The sequence below is a fragment of the Armigeres subalbatus genome, chromosome 2 (assembly GCF_024139115.2).
Source record: "Armigeres subalbatus isolate Guangzhou_Male chromosome 2, GZ_Asu_2, whole genome shotgun sequence".
Lineage (NCBI taxonomy): Eukaryota > Metazoa > Arthropoda > Insecta > Diptera > Culicidae > Armigeres > Armigeres subalbatus.
The window spans coordinates 358,873,693-358,900,165 of NC_085140.1; the positions used below are offsets into that span (position 1 = coordinate 358,873,693).

Sequence of the window (26,473 nt, forward strand, 5' to 3'; positions counted from 1 at the left end):
TGCTATTAGTTTGCGTTTTCATTGGAGTACTACTGCTGTCGGCAACAGTCACTCGACGATTTACTTTCTGCGAGTGCTGCTGTTGGCGACGGCCAATCGACCACTCTCTTTCCACTGCTAAACGGCGTCATCTTGCGACATCTGCAGTGCGTCCTTGGGTCTGCTTTCTGCGAAGTCTTGATTAAATCCGAAATAGGTTGGAAGATGGCTGAGTTATTAGCACATACTTCCTGATCATTTTTCGTGACGGGCTCAAGTCTGAACCTGCAGAATGACCCCCATTTTCCCGAAGGACGTAATCCTACGTCAATAAGCTCCTAAAACGACACCTTAAGTAACGTTACTGGCCTTTGCTTGAAGTTCATTAAGCACTAATTTACGACTTCATTTCGTCTTCATCCTTCACCGGAAATGAAAATTACCCATCACACAAAGCTAGTACTAGTCGACGCGTACCAGGCCAATTACGTCATAGAATTTTTTTTTTCAATTTACAAAGAAAATTCTTTAGAATTGCAACATGAACAACCGTTGAATTTCCACGGTGAATTCTTCTGTATTTCTAAATTTACAAGGGGAATCTACAGGAAATTATCCTGTTTTGAATTTCCACTGGAAATTATTTTAAACTTCGTCTGGATTTGTTTGAACTTTCGAGGTATTTTTTGTGAGGAATTATTTCGGTAGTTTTTGTGAGGAATTATTTCCTATTTGCTCCATCGGATTTTTTTAAAATTCAGTTGGAAATTTTCATACGGCTTTAATAAGGGAAATACATTTTGCGTGCAAGCTCAAGATTTAAAATCCTCACGCAATATTAATCACTTCTAATATGACTGATATCAACTATCTAAACAACATTACATAACCCTTTTTCAAGAAAATTATTAAGCTCTTTTTTAGTGGAATGTTTTACTGTCATAAGACGACTTACGCGGTAGTGTTCCTATAGTTGCGTGTCCCGTATTCAAACAATGAGATTCGCAACTATAGGAACACAAATTAAAAAAATACCGCAACTATTGGAACACTTCACCAATAATTGGAGAAATAATTTTAGGCAACAATGGTGGATTCTGTTGTGATTGGATCAATCTTCGTTTCAATTATAATTGATGATCTTTTGAATGCACATTAAAGGTAAGTGAAATAAAGTACCGACTTGATGTAAACGAAGGAATGGTGGTTGAAAGAGCTTAGTTCCTCCACTATTGGATTTTTACCCTACCTCTAATAAGAGGCCGATAGCAAATTAAATTCATGTATGGAAGTAGGACTGCAGTCGGTCACATGTTATGTATGGGTGGAAACGAAACAATATTGAAAGTCAGCAGGACATCGCTGCAGAGGCAGATATGGAGGCGACATATTTTTTTGTTTCTTTCTGTAATTTTTACCTGGGTGAAAGAGGCATGCTTTCATAAGGAAAAAAATAAGATCGATCAAAATTACACATCATAGCAACCAACGGTAGCAAGCGGTCGCCTAGATTCAAGTAGGACCTTTGAACCACCCGATGATCAATTTACTTCCGTGCACACTTAAAATAAATCGCAGATGATTTTGAAATTTCACCAAAATCTCAATAGCAGAACTGTTTGGTAAATAATTTCACAGATATCGGCGATTTTGACAGTTGAACAACAGAAAAAATCACAGAAAATTGGTGAAATTAAATAATTCTGCTCTTGAAATTTTGGCTTTGTAATGATTTAAGTGTGTATTGTGCATGTTTGTTGTAATTTGTTGCATAAATAATGGTATTATTTATCCATCAGTAGGAAACAAACTAAAAGTTTTCTTCATTAGTCCATGATAAAACATTCTAGAAATCTTCAAACCTTCCCACAAACCATTGATGTGACCCTCGTTCCAACTAATTTTCCACCACCGCTAATTTGTAGCTCAATAAATCATTTCCTGCGGCTGCTGTGTCGACATCATAAATAATAATACTAAATTTTATAAACCTTTATCTGTCTGGATCATCAGCATCATCATCATCACTGTCGTTGTCGTCTGCTTCGCTACTACTCAGTGCTGTGTCGCCACCGTTTTGTATTTTACCTCGTTGTTTACCCGTTCTGTCTTTGTCCCATTCTACGGTTCTAGTCTCGCTGACACCCAAACAAACCACGGGGACACAATCCCAAATCAATAAATAAATAATTGACTGCGGCACCCGTCGCGGCCGGTTGTCCCGGGATACACGGAAGGGATAACCGAAGATCAGAAGGAATCGCTTATGCGGGGGAGGATGGTTCATAATGTGCCACTTGAGCTCTCACATTTTGAATAGATAGAAAATTTATACAGATAGAAAATTTAATAGAAAATTTATATAATCCCGTAATAATTTATTACCAAAAAATCAGTTTTATGTGATCACCTATTACATTGACTTGAAATATGTTTTATACCATGCTTCTCCATAATTGACCAGTTAAAAAAATTACACTCTGAAATTATGCCTCATAAAACTTTATATTAATTCACATAGAAATTCAAAGCAATTTTCAAGTTTTGGGCCCTCCTTATCCTAGCAGTAAGACGCGCGGCTGCAAAGCAAGACCATACTGAGGGTAGCTGGGTTCGATTCCCGGTGCCGGTCTAGGTAATTTTCGGTTTGGAAATTGTCTCGAATTCCCTGGGCATAAAAGTATCATCGTGTGAGCCTCATGATATACGAATGCAAAAATGGTAGCTTGGCTTGGAAACCTCGTAGTTAATGACTGTGGAAGTGCTGAATGAACATTAAGCAGCAAAACGGCAATGTCTCAGTAGGGGAATGAAATGCCAATAAAAAGAAGAAGACTATATTAAGTTTTATTCATACGAAGAATTGAGCTTCTTGATCATGGCTTTTATTCAATCGCATTTTCAACATTCAGCCATCGATGCGTTTAACGCACGTCCCCCTAACTATTAAAAGGAAGGTAGGAAAAAGTGAGTAATCGCTGAACCGATCAATTTATGAAGCTGTTGAACAGCCGCAGCAGCAAGACCTTGCATTGTTGAATGCACACAAATGCAGCCCTTTGATGGCCCTCTAACCTTTTGTGTTTGTTTTGTGGAGCACAGTATGTATACCATTCATTGCCACCGCTAATACATATTTATGCTGTGGGTTGTATTTTTCGAGTGAAGTACAACCGAAGGAAACACCTTGGGTGAGTATAAATAGAACTTCCGAAAATAAACCTATAAAGATGTCACATAAAATAAGGAATGCGCGTACGGAGCGAAGCAACTGTCTTGACATCTCGGTTACAGGGATGTTGATAAAGCAATCAGCTTGGGTGATGTAGAACAAAGCTACGTGATACATATGATGTTTCGGTAATCTTTATCTAGAGTTCGGTTTAAAATCTGTTTTTTTTGTTCTTTGTTTTTTAATCAATGAACTGATCTAGATGCACTATCTGAAATATGAAATGGACCGGTAAAAGCTCGTTTCAAAATCAAATTATAGTTTCTAGACTAAATTTGCTTTCATGAGAAGTCCCCAAGCAATGACTATGCGATCCATAAATGCCAGTCTAAACGCATCGGATGAAAACCCTTTTTCCAACTTCCATAACTATGTTTCATTAGATGTCTATTTCAATAAATCATTCATTTACTTCCTCACGTCTTAATTCGTTCTCCCGTAGGAGATCTTGTGCTCAAGAAGTAATAGCAGGGGTTGAATTTAACGCCTTTTGTGATTTATTTTTATAGCTATCTGGTTAAGAAGGCATAAACAGCTAATTACCACGGTTAAGCATTATGATCTCCTCGCACGGTCCGTGGCTTTAGATGCAGCTCCCGGAACGATTAAACGAGCAATAACGTTTCTTAACGCACTCGTGCCAAACTACATCGTAACCGACGCGTTCTTGACGTGACGTTTCATCGAGACAGTTGTGAAGCAAACGTTCGTCAGTTTTACGATCTGAGCTTACAATGCACACCACTGCCACCGAAGTCTCGTGTTTTCGAACTTACCTTTATTATTTTTATCGCTAAAATTTAACGCCCTAGAAAAGTGCTCGTCCACCACGCTGGCCGCATCGCCGGAATAATGGGTAAACACTACACACGTGGCGGACACGTACTGCGCTCGGCCTCCGCCACCACCGCCAGAGGTCTCACCACTACTGCTACCGCCAGCCGGACCACTGGCCCCACCGGTTGCACCACTCCCGCTGCCATCCTGGTGGTGCAGATTATGTGGCGACTCGGGACCAGACGAACAAGAGCTGTCGTTGTGCGCCCCAGGGATGGTTCCTGGAAATCAGTAAATAAATGTTTAAGTTTTCTTTATATTGGGGGTATTTAAGATTGGGATATAAAAAATTTCGATACTCAGGATATTTCTATATGTTCAATAAAAGAGCAAATATTTTTTTTCTGGGTTGGATCATTGGTTGGTTGGATGCAATATATTTGTTTTTCCAAGGTATGTACAAACAAACTTTGTTGCGTCCAATCAATTAAAACTTATTTAGAAAGAAAACAGAAATACAAATCAGTTCTATTTGGGTTAAACATATTTCAAATAGAACTTATATGTTGACAAATATTCATGGATTGCTAACGATGGTGTTTTTTCAACAAGTTTGGTATATAGCATGATGTCCATGGCCAACATATCGTGGATTACTATAATCGCCATGTTTTTTTTTTTGCAATACTGACGTGTTTTAACTTCATTAACTGTTATGATTTAATGACTGAAAAAATTTTGCTTCAAGGATATGGCTTCCTCAGTCTTTGGGTTGATCAAAATTAGAGATGGGCCAGTTTTGCAAACCCGAGCCCAGCTTGAACCCGATAAATAAATTCCTTTCAAACCCGGACCCGACCCGAACCCGAAATAAAAAATCTTATCAAACCTAAACCCGACCCGTACCTGACAATTTTCACATTCGTAAACCCATATCCGACCCACACGCGAATTGATTCAACTATTTAAATCCGAGCTGGGCCCAAACTATTTTTGCCGGAAAACTCAAACTAGATATTGTATATTTTTATTCACTTGAAAAAAGATGTAGTTCCAATCAACAAAAAAGCCTCAAAATTATCAGACACGAATAAAAAAACTCAATATTTTATTTCTCAAACCCGTTACCTGACCCAACTTTTTTATCTCACAAACCCGTACCCGACCCGAAACAGACATTGCATCAATTTTCAAAACCGTCGGGTTCGGTTTCGGGTTTGGATGGCCACCAATGCCCAATTTATAAGAAAGGGCACATACCAGAATTACTGAGGGTTCACCCTTTTGAGCTCGGCGTACAAAATTCTGTTTAACAAACTGATACCGCTTGACGAGTCCTTCGTCGGCAAATTTTAGGCAGGCTTTCGTGAGTGCCGATCAACGACGGATCAGTTGTTCAGTCAGCGGATGATCCTTAATAAATTCCAGGAGTACAACTTGCAGACTCACCATGCTCCTTGTTCATTGCACCATGTTCATTGATTTCAAAGCAGCGCAGATTTATAAAGGTACCTATTTATTGCGGCTACTTGTTGCGCTGGAAAAATACCATTCCTATGGGCAAAATCCACGACCAATCGAACGGTGCTATTTTCATGCGCCGGAAATTATAGAACTGGCCGTTTTGCCCCATTTACTTCTAAATATCATATTTTTCTATGACAGCTACAATTTAAAGTCGATTGCGGCAAACTATTTCTAATATTTCTATGTTTTCTGATGTTTATTCATTTAAAAATACGAATGGCCGAAATATATACTAAATTAGTACTAATTAGTATTACTAATTGTATTTTCTATCAAATTAGCATCAGAAAACATAGAAATAATTAGCCACAATCAATTTTAAATTGTTAAATTATTGTAAAAAAAAAATTCGAAGGCAGATGGTGCAAAACGGCCACTTCCATTTTCCAAGGCCGGAATTTAAATAATTCGTATTTTCTACCAAACTAGCATAACAAACATGGAAATAGTCAGTCGCATTTGATTTTAATTGGTGGCTGTCATAAAAAATACTATTCCAGGGTAACAAGACGTCGCAGTCGGAGAAAACAAAAGTGATCTTAATTATGTATCTACGGGGGTATCACAAGACAGCAACCTAGGACCAGTCTTATTTCTACTTTTCATCAACGACATATATTCGTTGCCACTAAAAGGAAAATTATATCTCTTCGCCGATGATACATCCGTTTTTTACCAAGGTTCAACTAGTGAAGCAGTCCAAGTACAAATCATCTATGACATCCTTGTGCTGGAGAACTATTTAAATAGGAATTTACTGTCGTTAAACCTAAGTAAAACTAAATATATGCTGCTGTATTCTTCTCGACGACGATTGCCTCCCAATGATCCTTTAGAAGTTCAAGGACGTGTAATAGAAGAAGTGAAAGCGTATTCCTTCCTAGACTCTTGACTTCACCATGAGCTGGTCTTCCCACATCAACAACCTCAAAGCAAAACTAAGTTCCTTGTGTGGATTATTAAGGAAAATCTCACTGTTTGTTCCGAAGAACTGGTTAATGAAGCTATACTTTGCGCTCATCAACTCCAGACTCCAATCAATATCTGGATGCCATATAGGGTACCGCCAGCAAATTTCGCCTAAAGGAGCTACAAGTGCTGCAAAATCGATGTCTCAAAACGGTACTGAAGAGGCCTTATCTTTTCCCATCTGCTTCACTCTACGATGACCCAAATAATTCTGTTCTACCAGTAAGAGCGTTATATGAAATACAGACTCTTATGAAGCGAATGCTGTCAACATCAGATACATTACACCATAATTTGACATTGAGGACAGACATGGGAAAGAAAACAATTTCCTATGTGGCCAGTAACTATACAACGCCCTGCCTACGTCATATAAAGCATCCAATAGTACCAAGATTTTCAAGAAATTGTTGAAGACATCTTATAAACAAAACATTCCTCGTTATTTAAATTGACTCTTCTACCGCTGACACAATTTTATTTTCTGTTTCCTCCACCCTACCGTCACTAGCCACCCGCCGCCATCTGAACCACTTGGCCGATTTCAACCAAATTTGGTACACACATTCTCTATCCTCAGGAGAAGTTAACAAAGGGGGTGGGATGGTCATTTGAAAAAGGGGGAGGGGTCTGGAGGGAGAGGTATTGTTTAGAAAATTCAGTGTAACTTCTGAACCCCTTTACCGATTTCAACCAAATTTGGTACACAAATTCTCTATCCTAAGGAGAAGATAACAAAGGAGTTGTAATGGTCATTGGTAGAAGAAGGAGGGTAAGGGGGAAGGGGTTTTCTTCATAAAAAGAGCAATTCAGTGTAACTCCCAACCCCCTATGCTCTTGCCCGATTTTAACCAAATTTGGAACAACCATTCTTTTTCTTAAGAAGACGAAGATAGGAATTAGAGATGATATTTAGAAATCGGGAAGGATGTGGAGGGACTGGCATTGTTCAGCTCTCAATCACCTCAGTGTAACTTCTGATCTCCCCTTAACCGATTTCAGCCAAATTTGGAACACATATTCTTCATATTAGGGAGACGACGATAGTGGATTGAGTATGGAAAAGAGGAGAGTGTGGGTGAGTGGTATTGTTTAGTTATCCATCAACTCAACCATTCATCGAGATCATGGTTTCCCCAGTGAAAAACAATGATTAATGTGTTTCCTTCTGAATGGTGAATGTGATCCCTTCTTTAAAAATAGATGTTTGCCCGGAATCAGTCATCGGTGGATGTTTTTCCTTCTTTAGAAATAGACGTTTTGGCGAAAAAAGTAATTTTGGGTTTGGTTCCTTTTTCAAAATCAGTCAATGTTTTCAAATGGAATCTGCCTTCTTTTAATCAAATGATGAAATATCAATAAGAAAACAGAATTATCCTGTTGACAAATTGGTTTATTAATTTTCCGGTTATGAAAAAACTGCGAATCAAACTGGCAACTCCGAGCAAGGCCGGGTACATACAGCTAGTAATAAATAAATAAATTTTAAAAAAATGGGGCAAAACGGCCACTTCCAATCATGGTATAGGGTCGGAATAGATTCCACTCTTTTTTTCTACTAAATAAGCATCAGGAAACATAGAAACAGTTTTTGGGTCGGATTTTCCCTACTATGCAGTGTACGATTCAGTGAAAAGAGAAGAGTTGAGGCAGATAATGTCTGAACATGGTTTTCCGGCGAAACTGATTAGACGCTTGATGACTCTGTATAAAACGGGGAAGGGTCGTTTGGCCGAAACCCATTCGGCCGAAGCCCATCTGGCCGAAAGTCATTTGGCCGAACGGGTCATCCGACCGAATAGGTCATTAGGCCGAATAGGTAATTTGGTCGAATAGGACATTTGGGCGAATTGAACATCTTGCCGAATAAGACTTTCAGTCGAATAGGTCATTTGAAAAGTGAGAAATGAGGTGTGAAAAGTGAGACGTCTTACTTCTCACTACTTATTCCCCATTTCTCACTGTGAAAAGTGAGTAGTGCGAAGTGAGACGTCTCACTACTCACTTCGCATCTCGTATAGTAGTATGAAATGAGGAGTGAGAAGTGAGACGTCTCAATCCTCACTCTTCACTTCTCACTTCTCATTGTTAAAAGTGAGAAGTGAGTACTGAAACGTCTAACTTCCCACTCCTCATTTCTCTTTTCTCACTGTGAAAAGTGAGTAGTGCGAAGTGACCAATGAGATGTCTCACTAGAAATGAGTAGTGGATAGTGAGACGTCTCACTTTCTTACACTTCATTCCTCACTTCTCGCTGCCCTGTTCGGCAAAATGTCCTATCCGGTCAAATCTCGAGTGTTTTTTGGAAACGTCGTAAGTCCAAAAGAGAGGCTCTCTTTGTTTACTTTCTCTTTCGATTATTACGAAGCCATACTAACATTTACATCGGATTTTTTAACAGAAATCTGAAGAAAATAGCTTTGTCTAGCGTGTTGAGGTGGAAATATTGCAATAAATATGAAACTAGCTTATATATGAGTTAAAGAGAGTCTCTCATTTGGACATACCACGTTTTCAAAAATCATGTTAGAAATGTCCTATTCGGCCAAATGTCCTATATGGCCAAATGTCCTATTCGGCGAAATTTCCTATTCTGCCAAATGACTTTTGGCCTAATGGTCTGTTCAGCCAAATGGTATATTCGACCAAATAACTTTCGGCCTAGTGGCCTTCGGCCAAATGGCATTCGTTCGAACGATATTCGGCCAAACGCCCTTCGCCATTTAAATGTCGGAAAGAAGACTAGCGAGAACAATATACAACAATATACAATATAGAACCGGATAGAGGCCGGCTACTTCGTAGAAGCTAACGAACACGGCTGCTGCACGCCGTTGAATAGGATCTGGGACCCTAAACGTTCGGGGATACTGGAGGAACATTACTCAAGACCGACGATTATGGAGCTCTTCAATACGTCAGGCAACCCGAGTAACACACTTATCATAGACAAGTTTTGTGACTCGTATGCGACTAAATTGAGTCACATTAGAGTTGCTGCAACCAAACCAGACAGAATGGTGTTACTAGGGAAAGGTGTATCCACGCTGTAGTCAACCAGATATCAAGGGGTGCTAGGGCGAATCGAACCGCCACTCCACGGCTCGCAAATACACTTAGAAGACATAGAAGCCGCCAACCACACAGCCACGAAGCCCATACTGTATATTTCTGTAGCTGCTATGCTTCTCAAAGGTGGATGGCAATTTAGTGTCTTGGATATTACCGGCCTAAAACTGGTCGTTGTAGAATGCGACTTCAAGATGGCAGACTGGAGCAGTCGTTTCACAAACGCCAGAAACGCGAGCCAAGCATCGACGTTCATCAAGATCAAGGACCAAGAGACGGGTCATATATTGACGTAATATTGTGCAGCATAAGTTAAACGATCGAACGTGTTTGGTTGGTTGAAGAGGGGTATACGTCTAGCGACCATTAAGATGTTCGTTTCTGTATGAACTACACCACTCCAGGAACCACAAGGCACCGCTTCATGTTTTCAAAAAGTATCAAAAATTTAACCGGTCAGCCCAGAAACACAAAATTGTTATTAGAGGAATAATAATATAATAAATTAACACTGATTTGTAATAAATTAAAGAATTTTGTAGAACAACGACTTTTAGAGGAAACATTGTTTTTATGCACTTAGGAGATTGAAAATTACTTTAACATGGTTAAAACGTGAACAGAACGAATTGCAATATTCACAAGACTTGTGGAGCACACCAAAAGCTCCCATTTAGAGGTTGTTGCGATTATTTTTGGCGTTCAAATCTCTCGTTAGATTTATTTTTCAAAATTGAAAATCTAAATTTCATCCGAATTTGCTGAAAATTTGGCAGGAAGCTTATTTTAGCATGAGAATTGTGAATCTGGGCTGACCTGTTGAACTTTTGACACTTTTTGAAAACATGAAGAGGTCTGCAGTGTAGATCCAGCACGGAGGACAACGCAGTTTGATCCCAAGCAGAGGCTTTGCGCTGGGTGGTTACCACGATATGCCTAAGTGATGAGGATCGCTATACTGACAAGAGCGTGTGACGTGTCCACGCCCAGGGAAACACAATATAGGGTTGGCCGTCAACTGGGGTACTGGAGGAAGGACACGATTGCAAGCTTTCGTAGAACTTTTTCATTAGATCTTTATTATAGTTATTTTTTCAATTTATAAGAAGTTCATCACTTAGCTAAAACACGACGTGTCAAAACAGAACAGACAGACTGGAGGGAGTGAGGATTTTCAAAGATGCCAGCAGCAACCGGAACTACAAAATCAAGGGAAGCAAGCAAGCATGCATCAATGAACTATGCAGGATGGTGAACGATATTCCTTGGGGGATGAATACAGGGTAGTGATGGCTAGACCTAAAAGCACACTTTTTGAGAAGTCCCTGGAGTGGTCGGCCAGGATAATGGACGCATTGTTTCCGACACACGGCTCGTCTCTTTGGCTTCCTTCTCCGTACGAGTCCGACAATGTAGAACCACTAGTGGCACTTGAAATTGGGCAAGGCATCGGGTCCAGACGGGATCCCAAATCTTGTCCTTAAAGAAAGCAGTACTTGTTGATCCGATTATGTTTAGGAGTGTTTAGGACGTTCAACCAAATTACAAAATGACCTATTTCTATTCGACCAAACGACTTATTCGGCCAAATGGTATGTTCGAACAAACGGCATTTTCGAACGTTAGATCTGTTTTGATACATGATATTTCCGGCCAAATGGCACTTACTGCGAAGATCATCCCAACACAATTCGCGAAATGAATGTCTCTCCGACTGGTCCACTATAGGAATTCGTAGTTACTGCCTATTGAGTTTCGAAACTGTAATTCAGATGGCTGCCACTTTCCTAAGCCATTTTTTAAACTGGGAATTCTCGTCAAGCTTGAGGCTCCAAAATTTAATCCAATGTTTATTTTCGCTGTTTGGTGGATTTATTGATTAAAGGCAATAATTGATATTTATCATAAGACGAATTAGTACTATCCCATTGAATCTCACCACTTGATTGTAAATACAGATACTTATTTCGACCTCAACAATAAGGCCGTCTTCAGTATCTTGTACTTGACTCGACTTAACGACAAGACACTGAAAACGGCCCTACTGTTGAGGGCGTAAAACGTATCTGTATTTACAATCAAGTGGTGGAATTAAATGGGATGGTACTAACTCATCTTATGAAAAGTGAAAACATTCCAGTGAAAGATCAAAATAATTTTCTTATAACAAAAATAAAAAAAAACTTTGGGATGCCACATTGTTTTCAATTATGCACCTTAAAATGTCTTGCAAATGCATTTATGGCGTTGCAGACGTTATTTCATAAACAAGAGAATATGTACGACAAAACCATTTTAACTGCATTTACACTAAATTAATTGCATTAATTCTTAACCGTTGTAGCCTATTAAATGATAATTTAATTAAGCAACCAAATTTGAATCCAACCACCAACATCAAACTTTACGACATACATATGTAGGATCGGAAGAGGGGACTACCGGAATTATCATTGATAATGCGCGTGCGCGCCACATAATTTATGTTGGCTGTCATCTTTATCTGGCCGGTTTGTCTGCGCAGGCCGTGTGTGGTTGGCTGAAAAATGAATGTGCATCGACAACATCTCGCGTCATCACCCTTTCCTGTTAGTGCTTGTTACACAATGTGTAGGTAGACAGAATGTTCCTTCTACAGATGTTTAAACGATGACCCTCGGAAGTAACTGGGCAGATAACATCGTGGATGGGGGTTAATATTTTAAACATTTATGAGCTTCCGTGTTGTCCTTGCCGTGTTCTGTTACACAGCGATGAAAGGGTTTTTATTTGTTTTATTGAATTGCTCAGAACAGAGACAGATGGGGTGAAGAGATCCACCTGCACCAGTCAGAACATCAACCATCGAATTTTCGACAGTCTTGAAATCGTGACAAAAAACTTTTCGGTAATAAATAAATTGTCCTGAAAGTGAGATCAATCATCGGTTGATTGAAAGACCATTGGGCGACCTTTGGTTGATGGTAATAAATTTGTTGTGGGACCGTTTCTTACCTTCGTTATCACTACGTGCCGTGCTGATGTCTTCCTCTTTGGTTATGTGCCTCTGGAGCGCGCCCAGCGGTATCGTTGGTATCGTTGTGTTTGAGGTGGAGGAGGATAGGGCCGAGGTTTGGGCAGCCGCCGCCGCTGCCACGTTCGACGATAGCGAAGGCGGGAGTAGGGGACTGCATGGTGAGTGAGACCCGGCTGATGTACTGGAGGATGCCGCCAGAGGAACGCCCGACGACGGATAGAGATCCTGGTTGAACTGTAATGGGAAAGATTTTTTTTTAATTAGTTAACCAACAAAAAATATGTATACATACAATTTCAGTTTATGATGATGAATACTACTCACAAAAATGTTTCGTGCTAGAAATTTGATTAAAAACTAGATTGAAAATGTATTCTAGAATCCTTAAAATAATAATTTCGTATAAGATGCGGTTTCCAACAAGAAACGAGCCTCAAATACGAAGGTAATTGCAATCCACAAAGTGTCCGATTATGCATCAATCTTCTTTCCACAAAGTAAGGGACAATATAATAGTAGTCGTCACTTCGAATAAGCCACATATTACGACACATCGGCTCATTATTTTCTTTCTGACTCATTTTTTTTATCTGAAAACTTATTCTGTTTCTTAGCTCAAATAGTTTTCCTCTTCATGGAGAATAACAATCCAAAAACTACTGACGTCGAGAGCGGACAAGCTTTCGTCGCCTCCGACCAAAGCAAAATAAATGGTTGAAACGTATTAAAATAATTCAACTTATATCTAAAGACTACTTCAAGCATCTTATGAATCGCATTCCACGACACATACTTGATCCCTTCCCTCGTCGTATCGGGCAGTCTTCCGTCCGGCTAGCACGCTCGCTCATTGCTGTGGCGTTGGTGGTATGACGACACAGCAATGAAGGTGATCGACTCAACAGCCAACAACACGACGTAACTCGGCGGGACATTGACTGATGCTTTGCTCTTGTTGTTTGTACGTACATATCTTTACCAAGTTATTTGATCGTTGTCGTCTGGTGTGTATACCTTATTCGGGTCAAATAATTTAGTGCAATACCATTGCATGTGATCTTGTTTAAGTAGATGATCACGCTGTCGATTGTCGCCATCGTTATAGTTCAATTCAGTTTTGTTTTTCGTTTAATTTCTTATGATTCTGTTATATATTTCTACGAAAATGAATAAATTGTTTTTCTTTGTTTGGAAAACACAATTGAACTTAGCAAACAGCTTCGAAGCTCTGATTAATTAATACAAAGTTGTGACTTGGCTCGGCCTCACTGGGCAATTTAATTCTTGTCATTTAATTTCTCAATAAACCTCAAACTGCGGTTCATCGGTTAATTGGCTATTTTCCCTGTTGTTGACCATCCTGCATTGACATCAACTACTATGTTCAACTGTGAATAGGCACAGCATGTTAAAGATTTGGTTTTAAAATGGTGTTGGAGGTATCCACTTTCCTTCGGTGATCCTCAGTAGATTAGACAGGTTCTCTCCCTACTAAGCTAGAAAGGACCTCTATCGTCCTTCGGAGTTTAGCTGATGGGACAAAGGGTGACAACCGAATGACAAAAGCTCACACAACCTTTACTTGACTTGATCGTTGCATTTGCTGATGAAGAATGTATGTAGCTGCCAGACAATAATAACTACTCATTCTAACTCGATTTGAATATGTACTACATATGTGTGGAAGTTTGGTACTAGAAATAGATTGTAAGTGCTTGACCATATGTCTAGTGTTGGAGATTAGGAAACGAAGCAATTAAAGAGAAAATCTAGCATATCGGACAATCCTTCCTTGAGTTAAATTGTGACAAAGGAAATCTCTTGCTCAATATTATTCGTTTATCTACCCGAAAATATATTCCCAAATTATAAAATATTTTGAGCTGATTGTATTTTTTGGTTTGGAAAAACACTCAACGAGTTTCTTTAGTTTTCATTTTTGAAATTCTTCTTAAAATATCAACAAGAATACTTGGGAAAGATTTTAGATTTTTATTAGAGCTTCTTCAATATTTAATTTGCAGCTATTCCCCAGGAACCGGTTTATCAAATTCATCTAATAATACACTTCCAAATTATATTCGAGTATTCCGCGAAGAAATTCTCAAATAAAATAATTCTACCTACATACATATGTATATTTGAAGAGCAATAGTCCTCCCTTCAGTTATTCAGATACACTAGTAATCAATGATAACTATAACCAGCGAATCACGGTTGATTACCTGTCGAATTATGATTTTGACTGAAATTGACTAGTATTAGCTGATACCAATTTCTCAACGCTTTTTCATTTTACAGGAATTTCTCTGGGAAATCGAAATTCTGGATCAGAGCTCACCCAAACCAAAGATGTCCAGCTGCATGCCCACTGCCAATGACTTGCGATTAAGTTCATCTCCACTCCCTTGCTTCCACCGATACAAAAAAGCTGATGCCGACTGTGATCGCGGCGGATTACACACTGCAAAGCCCCCGGCTGGGGTCGAACGGTGGTGTTGAGCCGATGAGTTTACCACCCGTTCCACCCTCATCATCATGAAACCATGAAACTGCAGCCATCTTATTATATGGTTCTGCAATGCACGGCGGACGGACCGGGCGATAAACCGCAACGCTGCGCAAGGCGAATCGAGGAGAGACTTTACGAACTCGACCTGCTGGCCGAACGTGGCCGTTCGCATCGCCATCACACCGCAAACGCGCTGGATAATTGGGCGTTAAGACAATTGGAATTCTTTTATAAATAACCGCGCGCGCGTTTAAGATAAATCATCAGCCGATTATTAGTTTATTTTATTCTCGGTCATTAATTTTGCGCCTTTCAGCGCGTTTTGTGCGTTCGGGATTTTCAATTGGTTTGTGAGGTGATATGTGCTGCAGGGGCTTGGTTCGCCTTTTCGGACGTTTGAGAAGCGATACCCGCAGCAAGTTGATATCAGAAGTGCCGATTAGCTGTGTTGGTAGAGTACAATGTCCCCGGTGTACAGTTAGGTCGATACCAAGCCAAAGTTGTACTACTTGAAGGGTGTTAATAAAGTCCAATATAAGATTTATGTTTTAATATTATGGCTGTGGGAAGCTGCAGGCTGTTCAAAAAAGTTCTTTTATGTGCCACTCGCGTTATTTGGAAAATAAATTAAAAATGATCTTATGAATATTAGAGTTAATATAATGTTGGCAAGCTTTGTATCACACTGAGTTGCAGATAGGACATTTTCTTCTTCTTATTGGCATTACATTGCCCCCTCGCAGCTTATTCAGCAGTTCCACAGTTATAAACTGCAAGGTTGCTAAAGCCAAGTTACAATTTTTTGCATTTGCATATCATGAGGCTAGCACGATGATGCTTCTATGCCCAGGGAAGTCGAGAAAATTTCCAACCCGACCGAGAATTGAAGCCAGCCACCTTCAGCATGGTTTTGCTTTGTTGTTCTTTTTCTTATTTAAAGTTTGCTTTTGCCTTTTTCGAATAAGTATATAATAAGTATATGATTTTTAATTTTCCAAACACGCGCAAAAATCTTTGTCATTGCACACTTTTTCTTGTCCCGGGATTCGGGATAGAAAATGTTGCACATTTCGGGGAAATCCCGGGATCCCGGGATTTTTTCGTAATATTTCTTGATTGCTTTTCAAAAACAAAAATATGTTACTGAAAAATGGCAAATACGAGGATTTGGCTAATTGAATAATTTAATAGACGTGGCGTTATTATACATCGACTTCAAGGGCGGTAACCTCACAGCCCATCGATCACAAGCTATGATAGTAACCTATCGGTCTGTATCATAAACTCGCGTAGGAGTCGAGCACCCCGACAACAAAACCGCGCAGTAACCGTAATGTCCTCTTTATCTACATACGGAGTTCACCGCAGCCCACCCGCAACGTTTTTATTGTCGCGGTGAGCAGATCACTGCATCACAGTAGTCTCTTTTGCAACTGTTGGTTTTGTTCAAGACGCCACCAATGCTGTAGTTTCGACATAATCTGTTGAGACACTGTGTTCACCGCCAACCATATAACTTCCTACCGGCACATCCTCTCGACGAGGTTGTCCGGGGTTGTATCCATACCGCTAACAAGCAGCATGGCATTGCGTTCTACCTCGAATCGCGGGCATGCGAACATCACATGTTCTGCCGATTCTACATCACTTAAACATTCCAGGCACTCCGCCGAATCAGCGAACCCGAACCTATGCAGGAACTTTTTAAAGCAGTCATGTTCAGACAACATCTGTGATAGGTAGAAGTTGACCTGACCATGCTTCCTACTAACCCAATTCGACACATCCGAAATAAGCCTGTGGGTCCAACGTCCTTTGACTGCGGTGTCCCATGCTCTCTGCCATTTACATCAAGTGTAATCAATGCGCAGTACCTAATATCTTGTCTATTCAAACCACGCGCTACCTTTGCCGTATCCGTTGCCGATTGAATTGTCTCGATGGTGGAACGACATTTATGAAACCATACTGGTTGCTAGATTAGCAACCAGCACACTCCGTATAGTCCGACAATCTATTCAGGATCATCCTCTCTAGTAACTTCCCAGCAGTGTTGAGTAGGCAAATTGGTCTGTATTCCAAAGGATCTCCCGGTGGTTTGCCGGGCTTCATCAATAGCACCAATTTCTACCGTTTCCAACGATCTGGGAAGTTTCCTTCATCCAGGCATCGTTGGAGGCAGCTCCTAAAAATATCTGGATTAGCAAGAATGGTGTGTTTAAGGACCACGGTTGGAATACCATACGAGCCTTATTGAGCTTAAGTTTTCTTGCAGCTACGATAAGCTCCTCGTTAGTCACTAGCGGTGCCATGTCGACTGACTCGTACGGTGTAGTGGGCCAGTTCGATGATTCATGTTTTGGAAACAACCGTTCTACTATTCTGGCTAGCATCTCTGGGGATCTCTCAGGAGACGTGCTGTTGGTCCTAGCCATCACTATCCTGTATGCTTCCTCCAATGAGGTGTCATTTGCCATTCTGCACAGCTGCTCAAAGCAGGCTCTCTTGTTACATTTTATGTCGTAGTTCAGAGCTCTGCTCGCAGACTGGAATACCCGGCGTCTATCGACAATTTCGCCGCAAGAATATCGGTTACCCAAGTGATCTATACTCCATCTAGGAGGACAGTAGCAGCTACGAAAGTAAACTCTGTTTACCTTTGCTATGATAAAACCCTCATCGTAAGGAGATGATGTTATCTACCAGCTGCTGTTTCCAGCAGGGATGTGGTATGGGCTGGACAACAAGGCAACATCAACCTGAATTGGTTTGCTTATGCTCAACGAGCATACCGGCCAGCCCACTTTCAGTTTTGCCTTATCCAGCACCTTCTTGGCTTCAGCCACAGGTACTTGGAATGAGGCAACCTGCATTCCCGCATAGCCTTCGCGTAACTGAATCGCGGATTCTTGGATCTCGACATTGCACTGATCTCTCAGTGCCTCTGCCAGGTCTCCGGCCTCGGTTATTCAATCCAGGCCCTTGTACTGGATGTTCGAAACTGGACATAGGGCTCTAACTTGAACCCCATATCCCAGGACCTCATCCGTCAACTTTTTGTGCTCAGAACTATTCTAAGCAGGATTCCGCCTCAAGATGAGAAAAATCTCGCCTTTCCGCATTCGACGGATGCAGATAACATCTTCTTCTAGACTAGAAAGCTTTTCGTTATATCTCATAGTCTTCAAAACGTCGGCGTAGCTTTTATCCTCAGTCTTGATGATAATCGCCTCACCTTTGTCTTTTCGCTTGCCACTGCCATTGGAAGGTGCACCCTTTTTCTCACGGGCTCTACCCTTCTTAGCAGTGGCCTGCTCTGCTCCATTTGCCGCACTCCTTACGGCTTGTTGACGACTACGCTTCGCCTTTTTGGGATTCACGACCTCCGTCTACGGCAGGTCCTCCTCCCGGCGATCCTTAGTTACCCTCTTTGGTGGAGGCACTGTTTTCCTCAGGGCCAACTGCCCTCTCAATCCTCTCCGGGCGAGTTTTCGTATCTCTCCTCTTAGGCGGCACTGGAACCCTTTTAGCTACATTCAGGTCCGCCACCTGTGTGACCTTACTTAGCTTCGCTGATGGCCATCCGCTTTTGGAGTTCCGCAGTCTGACGCTCTGCCAGCCGGATGCGAATCTTTTACTCCGCCTTCTTACTGACATATAGTCTTCCACTCCGACTTCGCTTTCACTGCTAGAGCACAGAGGGTCAGTACGGCCTGTTTCAGATCCTTACTATAGATTTTTTGCCTTTCTCGTACAACAAAGTTGTACCAAAAGGCTATATGATTGCTTCAAAAATGAACTTTTAATAGAAGGCCCAGAGACCCATAGTGTTATATACCGATCAACTCAGCTCGTCGAACTGAGGTGATGTCTGTATGTATGTATGTATGTATGTGTGTGTGTGTGTATGTGTATATGTGTACAAATTTTGTAGACACACTTTTTGGAACTTAGCATTATCCGATTTACTCGCAACAAGTTGCATTCGACGGGGAATGCGGTCCCATTGTTTGCTATTGAAAATTGGCTCGATCGGACATTGCATTTCGGAATTATTGAAAAATCATTGTTTTTTTCCCAAGGAAAAAAAATCAAAACAAAAAAAAATTTTTTTCCGAAAATGGTGACGATGCATTTTAACTAAAGCAAAAGCATGCAAAATGATCAAAAAAATGTGATCTATTCTCCTAAAAAGCTTTTTTGACCTTTCTAATGTTATTCTTTCAATATATTTTATAATGAACGAGAAAGGCATCATCACCGCTAGGTAAATTAATCTGGTTTTTTTTTATCTATTGCATTTATTTGACAGGCTCAGGCGTGTATAACACTTAACGGAGCCGAGACTCTTTATGATATTTAAAAACTATATCATTATTATTAACAGTTAGTAAGGGGAAAGGGACATTGACCAAGATACTCGTGGTGACTCAACTCAAGGTTAGATTGCGTAATTTCAGGATGGACAGGGTTGGGATTTTGGATTTTTCAGCTGCTCATCCGCGTATTTGACGTCAAAACGTTGTAGCGTAGAGTCGTGCTCCAGTTGTGGTTCGTCAGGGAGCATCTTCCGGATGGCCAGAGCTTCATGGTACACGGAACAGTAAAACAAAGACAAGAAAAAAACCCAGATTAATCCACCTAGCAGTGATGATGCCTTTCTCGTGCATTATAAAATATATTGAAAAAATCACATTAGAAAGGTCAAAAAAGCTCTTTAGGAGAATAGATCACATTTTTTCGATCATTTTGCATGTTTTTGCATTAGTTAAAATGCATTGCCACCATTTTCGGAATTTTTTTTTTTCGGTTTTGATTTTTTTTTCCAAGGGGGGACCCTTGGGAAAAAACAATGATTTTTCAATAATTCCAAAATGCAATGTCCGATCGAGCCAATTTTCAATAGCAAACAATGGGACCGCATTCCCCGTCGAATGCAACTTGTTGCGAGTAAATCGGATAATGCTAAGTTCCAAAAAGTGTGTCTACAAAATTTGTACACATACACACATACACACACACATACATACATACACACATACAGACATCACCTCAGTTCGTCGAGCTGAGTCGATCGGTATATAACACTATGGGTCTCCGGGCCTTCTATCAAAAGTTCTTTTTTGAAGCAATTTTATAGCCTTTCGGTACAACTTTGTTGTACGAGAAAGGCAAAACTTGGAAAGAAAAAAAAAATGAAATATTAGACTTTGATGTCAGACGAGCAAAGAAAGACATAGATAGCCTGCATATATACCACATCGCGATCCCCCAAAACACTTCTTACTTCCCTGTAGGGTTGTTTACCTCGGGCCACAAGGGTATCCAATAGTTGCTCTCTGGAGGCGTCATTTTCCGAGCAATACCAAACTACGTGATCGATGTCATCGTAACCGGCTCCACACCTACATATATTGCTATCGACCAGGTTTATTCTATAGAGATGTGCGTTTAGTGAATAGTGATTGGACATAAGCCTCGACATCGTGCGGATGAAGCCTCGACTTAAGTCCTCACCTCTGAACCACGCTCGCGCAGAAACTTTAGGAACTATGGAAAATAGCCACCGTCCAAGTTCATTGTTTGACCAAATCATTTGCCAATTTTGAAGAGTACTCATTACTATAGATTACGAGGGTATCTAGAAGCGACATGATTACATCTGAAACGTCAGTTATCACCTGCTGTTTAGGATTAGCAATAAATGTAAAACTAGCTTTACGTTAGGTCAACTGGGAGATTGGGGGAGAAAAATATCGTTTGATATATGTACTCATATTGCTCACCAACACACGAACCTACTACTACTCTGCTGTTAAAATTAAAATAAAGTCAGTTGATAATCGTTGCCCAAATAAAACAGTCGCTTTAAGATTAAAATTCTAGTAGTGCCAATAAAGTGGACTTGTTATTTGCTCGCCGTATTTGATTGGGTGTAACTTGGTGTCCGGAAGTGCTAGTGAGTCAGTGCCGTTCGAGTAGGGTCCTCTGAGGTCACATCCTGCCACTCCCGAGCCGTTGGTGCAACACCTGCATTGTCTGGCCTCCGCTATTCTCGTGGCTGGTCATCACCGAGATTATGACCAAGTGGAGCCGTCCATTTTTACGTCGACCATTCGCCGTTTCAGGTCGGTGCCGCCGGGCTTGCTAAGAGAATAGAATGTCAAGACTACCAGCCCTCTCTTCACAAAATTACAATATTCAAAACATAATCCAGTAATACGCAGCCAGCCATCTTACTGGCATCGATTCTGATGTGCCGATTGGCACTCCTGCTGGGCTCGTACGCTTTAAGCGGCACACGGTCGTTTTGATAGGGTCTACTTGCAGATACTTGTGGCTTTTGGGAGAGGTTTAGCGGAGCCCACTGCCAAACCCCACCACCTTCTAGGCCAGCGGTTCTCAACCTTTTTCATGAGTGGTACCCCTTCGAACTTTTGCATTAATTGAGGTACCCCCTATTTTTTGCTTTTTTGCCTCTTGAAAGGACGCTTCCGAGCTTCTACAAAAGAGCTTTCCGAGCCTCTTGAAAGACGCATCCGATCCTCTTGAAAAAAGGCTTCCGAGCCTTTTGAAAGGAGGCTTCCAAGCCACTTGGAAGGAGACTTCCGAGCCCCTTGAAAGGAGGCTTCCGAGCCTCTTAAAGGAACATTCCCAGCCTCTTGAGCTTTTTGCAAGAAAGCTTCCGACCTCTTAAAAGAAGACTTCCAAGCCTTTAAAAAGAAAGCTTTCAAGCCTCTTGGAAGGAGGCTTCCGGGCTTCTTGAAAGGAGGCTTCCGGGCCTCTTGAAAGGAGGCTACCGGGCCTCTTGAAAGGAGGCTTCCGGGCCTCTTGAAGGGAGGTTTCCGGGCCTCTTGAAAGGAGGCTTCCGGGTCTCTTGAAAGGAGGCTTCCGGGCCTCTTGAAAGGAGGCTTCCGCGCCTTTTGGAGGAAGGTTTCCGGGCCTCTTGAAAGGAGGCTTCCGGGCCTCTTAAAAGGAGGCTTCTATAACTTTTGAAAGGAGGCTTCCGGGCCTCTTGAAAGAAGGCTTCCGGGCATCTTGAAAGGAGGCTTCCAGGCCTCTTGAAAGGAGGCTTCCAGGCCTCTTGAAAGGAGGCTTCCAGGCCTCTTGAAAGGAGGCTTCCAGGCCTCTTGAAAGGAGGCTTCCAGACCTCTTGAAAGGAGGCTTCCAGACCTCTTGATAGGAGGCTTCCAGGCCTCTTGAAAGGAGGCTTCCAGGCCTCTTGAAAGGAGGCTTCCAGGACTCTTGAAAGGACGCTTCCAGGCCTCTTGAAGGAAGGCTTCCAGGCCTCTTGAAAGGAGGCTTCCGGGCCTCTTGAAAGGAGGCTTCCAGACCTCTTTAAAGGAGGCTTCCAGGCCTCTTGAAAGGAGGCTTCCAGACCTCTTGAAAGGAGGCTTCCGGGCCTAATGAAGGAGGCTTCCGGGCCTCTTGAAAGGAGGCTTCCGGGCCTCTTGAAAGGAGGCTTCCGGGCCTCTTAAAAGGACCTCCAGGCCTTTGGAAAGGCCTTCGAGCAGCTTGGAGGTACGCTCCCGACAAGCGTAGAAAGAGCTTGCCTTGATTCCTCTCAAACAAGGCTTTCGAACCATTGAACTCTAGATTTTAGTTAAGAAGCATATTTTCAACATATTCTTCAACATTTTGTTTCTATCAGGTAGATTGCATAGAAGATTGTTCATTCGTTCGATCTTTTGTAACCATAGCCTTTGGTTATGGAGGTCAGGATTAAATTGGCTTTAATTTACTGACAAGACAAAGTTTTGAAATTAAAAATACACAATTATCAAAACATTTTTAATATGGATTGATTGGAATTGTACTAAGTATGCCATTACACATTTTTGTCCGAGGTACCCCCTGGGGCTAGCAAAGGTACCCCCAGGGGTACATGTACCCCAGGTTGAGAACCGCTGTTCTAGGCAGATCCCCTTACTCGCAGTCACTTGGGGAGTAGTCGTAAAGTTCTTGGACATAGTCTCTGCTGCTCTCCAATACTGGGACATACCCACCTAACAGTGTTCAATTTGACTTTTCTTATATATAATTACCTGAAATTAGACAATTATTGAAATATTTTGTTTTAATTTCTTTATTATAGTGATTTTTCAAAAAATTATTGTAATAGCTCTAACTTGCAAATGTGCAAATATGTGCAAAATTTATCGACGCCATCTGACAGATCCGACAATACTATGAAATGTGGTATATGTAAAGTAGCGGGGACATGCGGCTACAAAAGACTTTTTTCACAGTCAAAAACGCCAAATTTTTAGAAATTTTCAATTACGTGGCTAAAAAAAAATAAACGCAATTTTTATTACTGTAAAAAATGCCTTGGGAAGGTTTTAGTTTGAGTATTATTGTACCTAATAACATAGAACTTGTAACATGGTGTAAATATGTGTTTTTAAGGCACTTTTGGAATATTTTTTTAAATATTTTCCACTAGGGCTATTTTATTACTTCTCGCTGTAAAAAGTGAGAAGCGCAAAGTGAGAAGTGAGGCGTCTAACTACTCACTTTGCACTACTCACTTTTTACAGCGAGAAGTGAATAGTGCGAAGTGGGTAGCGCTTCTCACTTTTAAATGTGAGAAGAGAAAAATGAAGAGGAAGAAGTGAGACGTCTCTCTTCTCATTCCTAATTTCTCACTTCAAATGACCCTTTCGGCCTAATGACCCTTTCAGCCAAATGACCCTTTCGGCCTATTGACCCTTTCGGCCAAACGACCCTTTCGGTCAAACGACCTTTTCGGCCAAATAACCCTTTCGGACAAATGAACCTTTCGGCCTAATGACTCTTTCGACCTAATTACCCTTTCGGTCAAATGACTCTTTCAGCCTAATGATCCTTTCAGCCAAACAAGCTTTTCGTCTCAATGACTCTTTCGGCCAAATGACCCTTTCGGCCAAACAACCTTTACGGCCAAACGGCCCTTACGGCCAAACAACCCTTTCGGCCAAATGGTTTGTTCGGCCTAGTGGCATTCAGCCTAACGGCTTTCGGCCGAATGGGTTTCGGCCAAACGACCGACGTTATATGCTTTCTGAAAGATGGGGCCTGTATCGTCGCATTTAGACACAACTTGGGCCTCCGAGAAATACTTCAGATGTAAGACCCACTACCCGAGTCACACGGGCATTTGTTGGCTTTATCCAAAGTTGAAGGTCCTATCACCCCTTGGTGAGCAGGCAGCCTGGAAACCCCGACGCGGGCATGAAGACGCATTGCTCTTCTTCAATTTTGCTTTATTCCCAAAAGATGCTGATGCTTCTCCCCTTTCCGTATTTTCTGGTCATGCTTTATCAGTTCAAAAAATGACTTACGATTTCGGGGATTTGCCTTCGCATCAAGCAAGCGTAACCATTTCTGGAGAGTTTTTTTAAAAGTACTTTTGAAAACCGTGGTTTTTGAGTTGGTGTGCATTATTTTGCATTATCTCATTTGTTCGCAACAAGTTTTTTTGCTTTTTTTGCTATTGAAAATAGGCCTGATCTGCATTGCGAGAACTCGATTATGAAAAAAAAAATACAACAATGTGGAGATCCTAACGGAAGACAAATAATAAATGTCAACCTTTAAATGGTTACTGACATCGCGCTTAAAGAGTGTCTATGCGTATGTGTGAAATAGACCCATAATTCCCCAATGCATATCAACAAACCAAACCTTCGTATACAGAGCCAATAGCTTCAACATCGTTCGCTGTGCGTGTTCACGCTGGGTGTTTCTGGCTAAGCATGGGAAGAAAAAAGAACTCGAAGCGAATAATTTATGGGGCTATTTTACGAATGCCATTAGATATCACCCAAGACTGAAGTAGTCGGTGGTGGCACTGATGGTGTAGTACGGGGAAGAGGGAAAATTAATTTTATTCGTAATTTTTCAATTCTTTATGGATGTTTTTGCCACCCGAAGCTACTGTAATCATAATCTTGTCAAGACAGCACGTCGTCGCGGCTAAAATGATAATTAATGATCAATTTATCACTAATAAGTACTACTCATCAATGATCATAAAGAAAAAGCATTTCAAAACTTGGAGGAAATGATTGATTCAAATGGGTTTACGAGCTATCTAAATTTTATTTGATTCCTTCCATAGCTCATACACGTAAGACAATGTATAGTTTGCTTTGCAGAATATCTAACCTGTCTTGACAGCCTTTCAAGCGTCACTATACCATCTTCAAATGACAGTTTGTCTAGACTGTGTGTAAGGCAATGCAGGCGCAGTTCCGTACGAGATTAAGCGATTTTGCAATCAGTCACATGTAGCACAAATCGATTTCAACGCACAGCTTGCTTTGGAATCAGAATTTCCAATGAGTTACAGCTACACGCGAGATAACATCTCATCCGACGGCAGCTGTCACAAATTAATGAATATCGATTCAACTGAAGCACTATCGGTCAAGCAGCCTGCGTGCACTACGGTTGTTGTTTTGTTCCACATTTCGTGTTCCGCTATCTATCGGGGCTAGCTGTACAAACAAGTAGGTACATGTCTCTGCAATCGCAATCAAACTCCGCTTCTATGCGCGCGTACGTGCGTGCGGTTTCTGCGTTCATTGAGGATTAATTCCTCGTAAGTTATTTACATCGGAAACTGGACTTATCGTACGCGAGGGACTGTGCCAGCGGCTCACATGAGCCATCACCTGTCCGGGATACCAACCACCGAATCAACGGAGCAACGACTTTCGTCCGGTTGCGCGCCCGTTGAAGGTTGTTCATTGTGAGTAGCTGCCCGAGCGAAGGGAAAAACTCAGAAGCTTCAACAACCAAACAGGTTCGTCGCTTTTCCAGTGAAATCAGTTTGCCCCTGCCCCGCGGATTGGTTAAGGAAGTCTGCATGCAGTAGCTAATATCCATTGAGAAAAACACTTCTCAGAATCTTCAGGTCCCGGCAAGCGCAAACGCAACGCATGATCCAATGTGTCCATTTGGGAAAACCACTCACTAAGACCGGCAACGCGCAGGAGTGACGAGAGGAGTCAACTAGGGTCTGTTACATCGAGCGTCGCATGGGGTCCTCACGCAAGTCGCGCTTGTTGGCTGATGTAATGACGAGTGCAACCGACAGAAAAACAAATTGTCAGTAGCTTATTAAATTAATAAAAATTATAAAACTACGACATGATGGGATGATTGCCGCACTGTAGTCTCGACGGTGTTTGCCAGCAAATAGACTCCAGCGCGGGTAGCTCTCTGTGTGATATTTCCTTTGATGGGTAAAGTGGCGTAAATTAAATACAGAGTAATTGTTTAGTCTGATGATGTTTAGTGCAAAATCACCGTTCATATAAGGCATCAGACTATGAGATGGGTTTCCATTTGTGAAAAGTCAACTTAGTTTTGCAACGTAATTTTGATAGGAGCTTATGTTAAACGG

The 26,473-nt window shown here is 41.3% G+C and overlaps 1 protein-coding gene across 3 annotated transcripts in view; it reads right to left on the bottom strand.

The window, feature by feature from the left end:
- The window catches only part of LOC134212979 (protein vestigial), a 110,986-nt gene that overhangs the window by 55,436 nt on the left and 29,077 nt on the right, over positions 1-26,473 (bottom strand). For all 3 annotated transcript variants that reach the window (XM_062691393.1, XM_062691392.1, XM_062691394.1), the window contains exons 3-4: positions 12,548-12,803; positions 3,988-4,269 (exon numbers count right to left, since the gene is read on the bottom strand). In XM_062691393.1, coding sequence (XP_062547377.1) covers positions 3,988-4,269; positions 12,548-12,803 — 538 coding nt within the window. The remainder of the gene's footprint in view (positions 1-3,987; positions 4,270-12,547; positions 12,804-26,473) is intronic.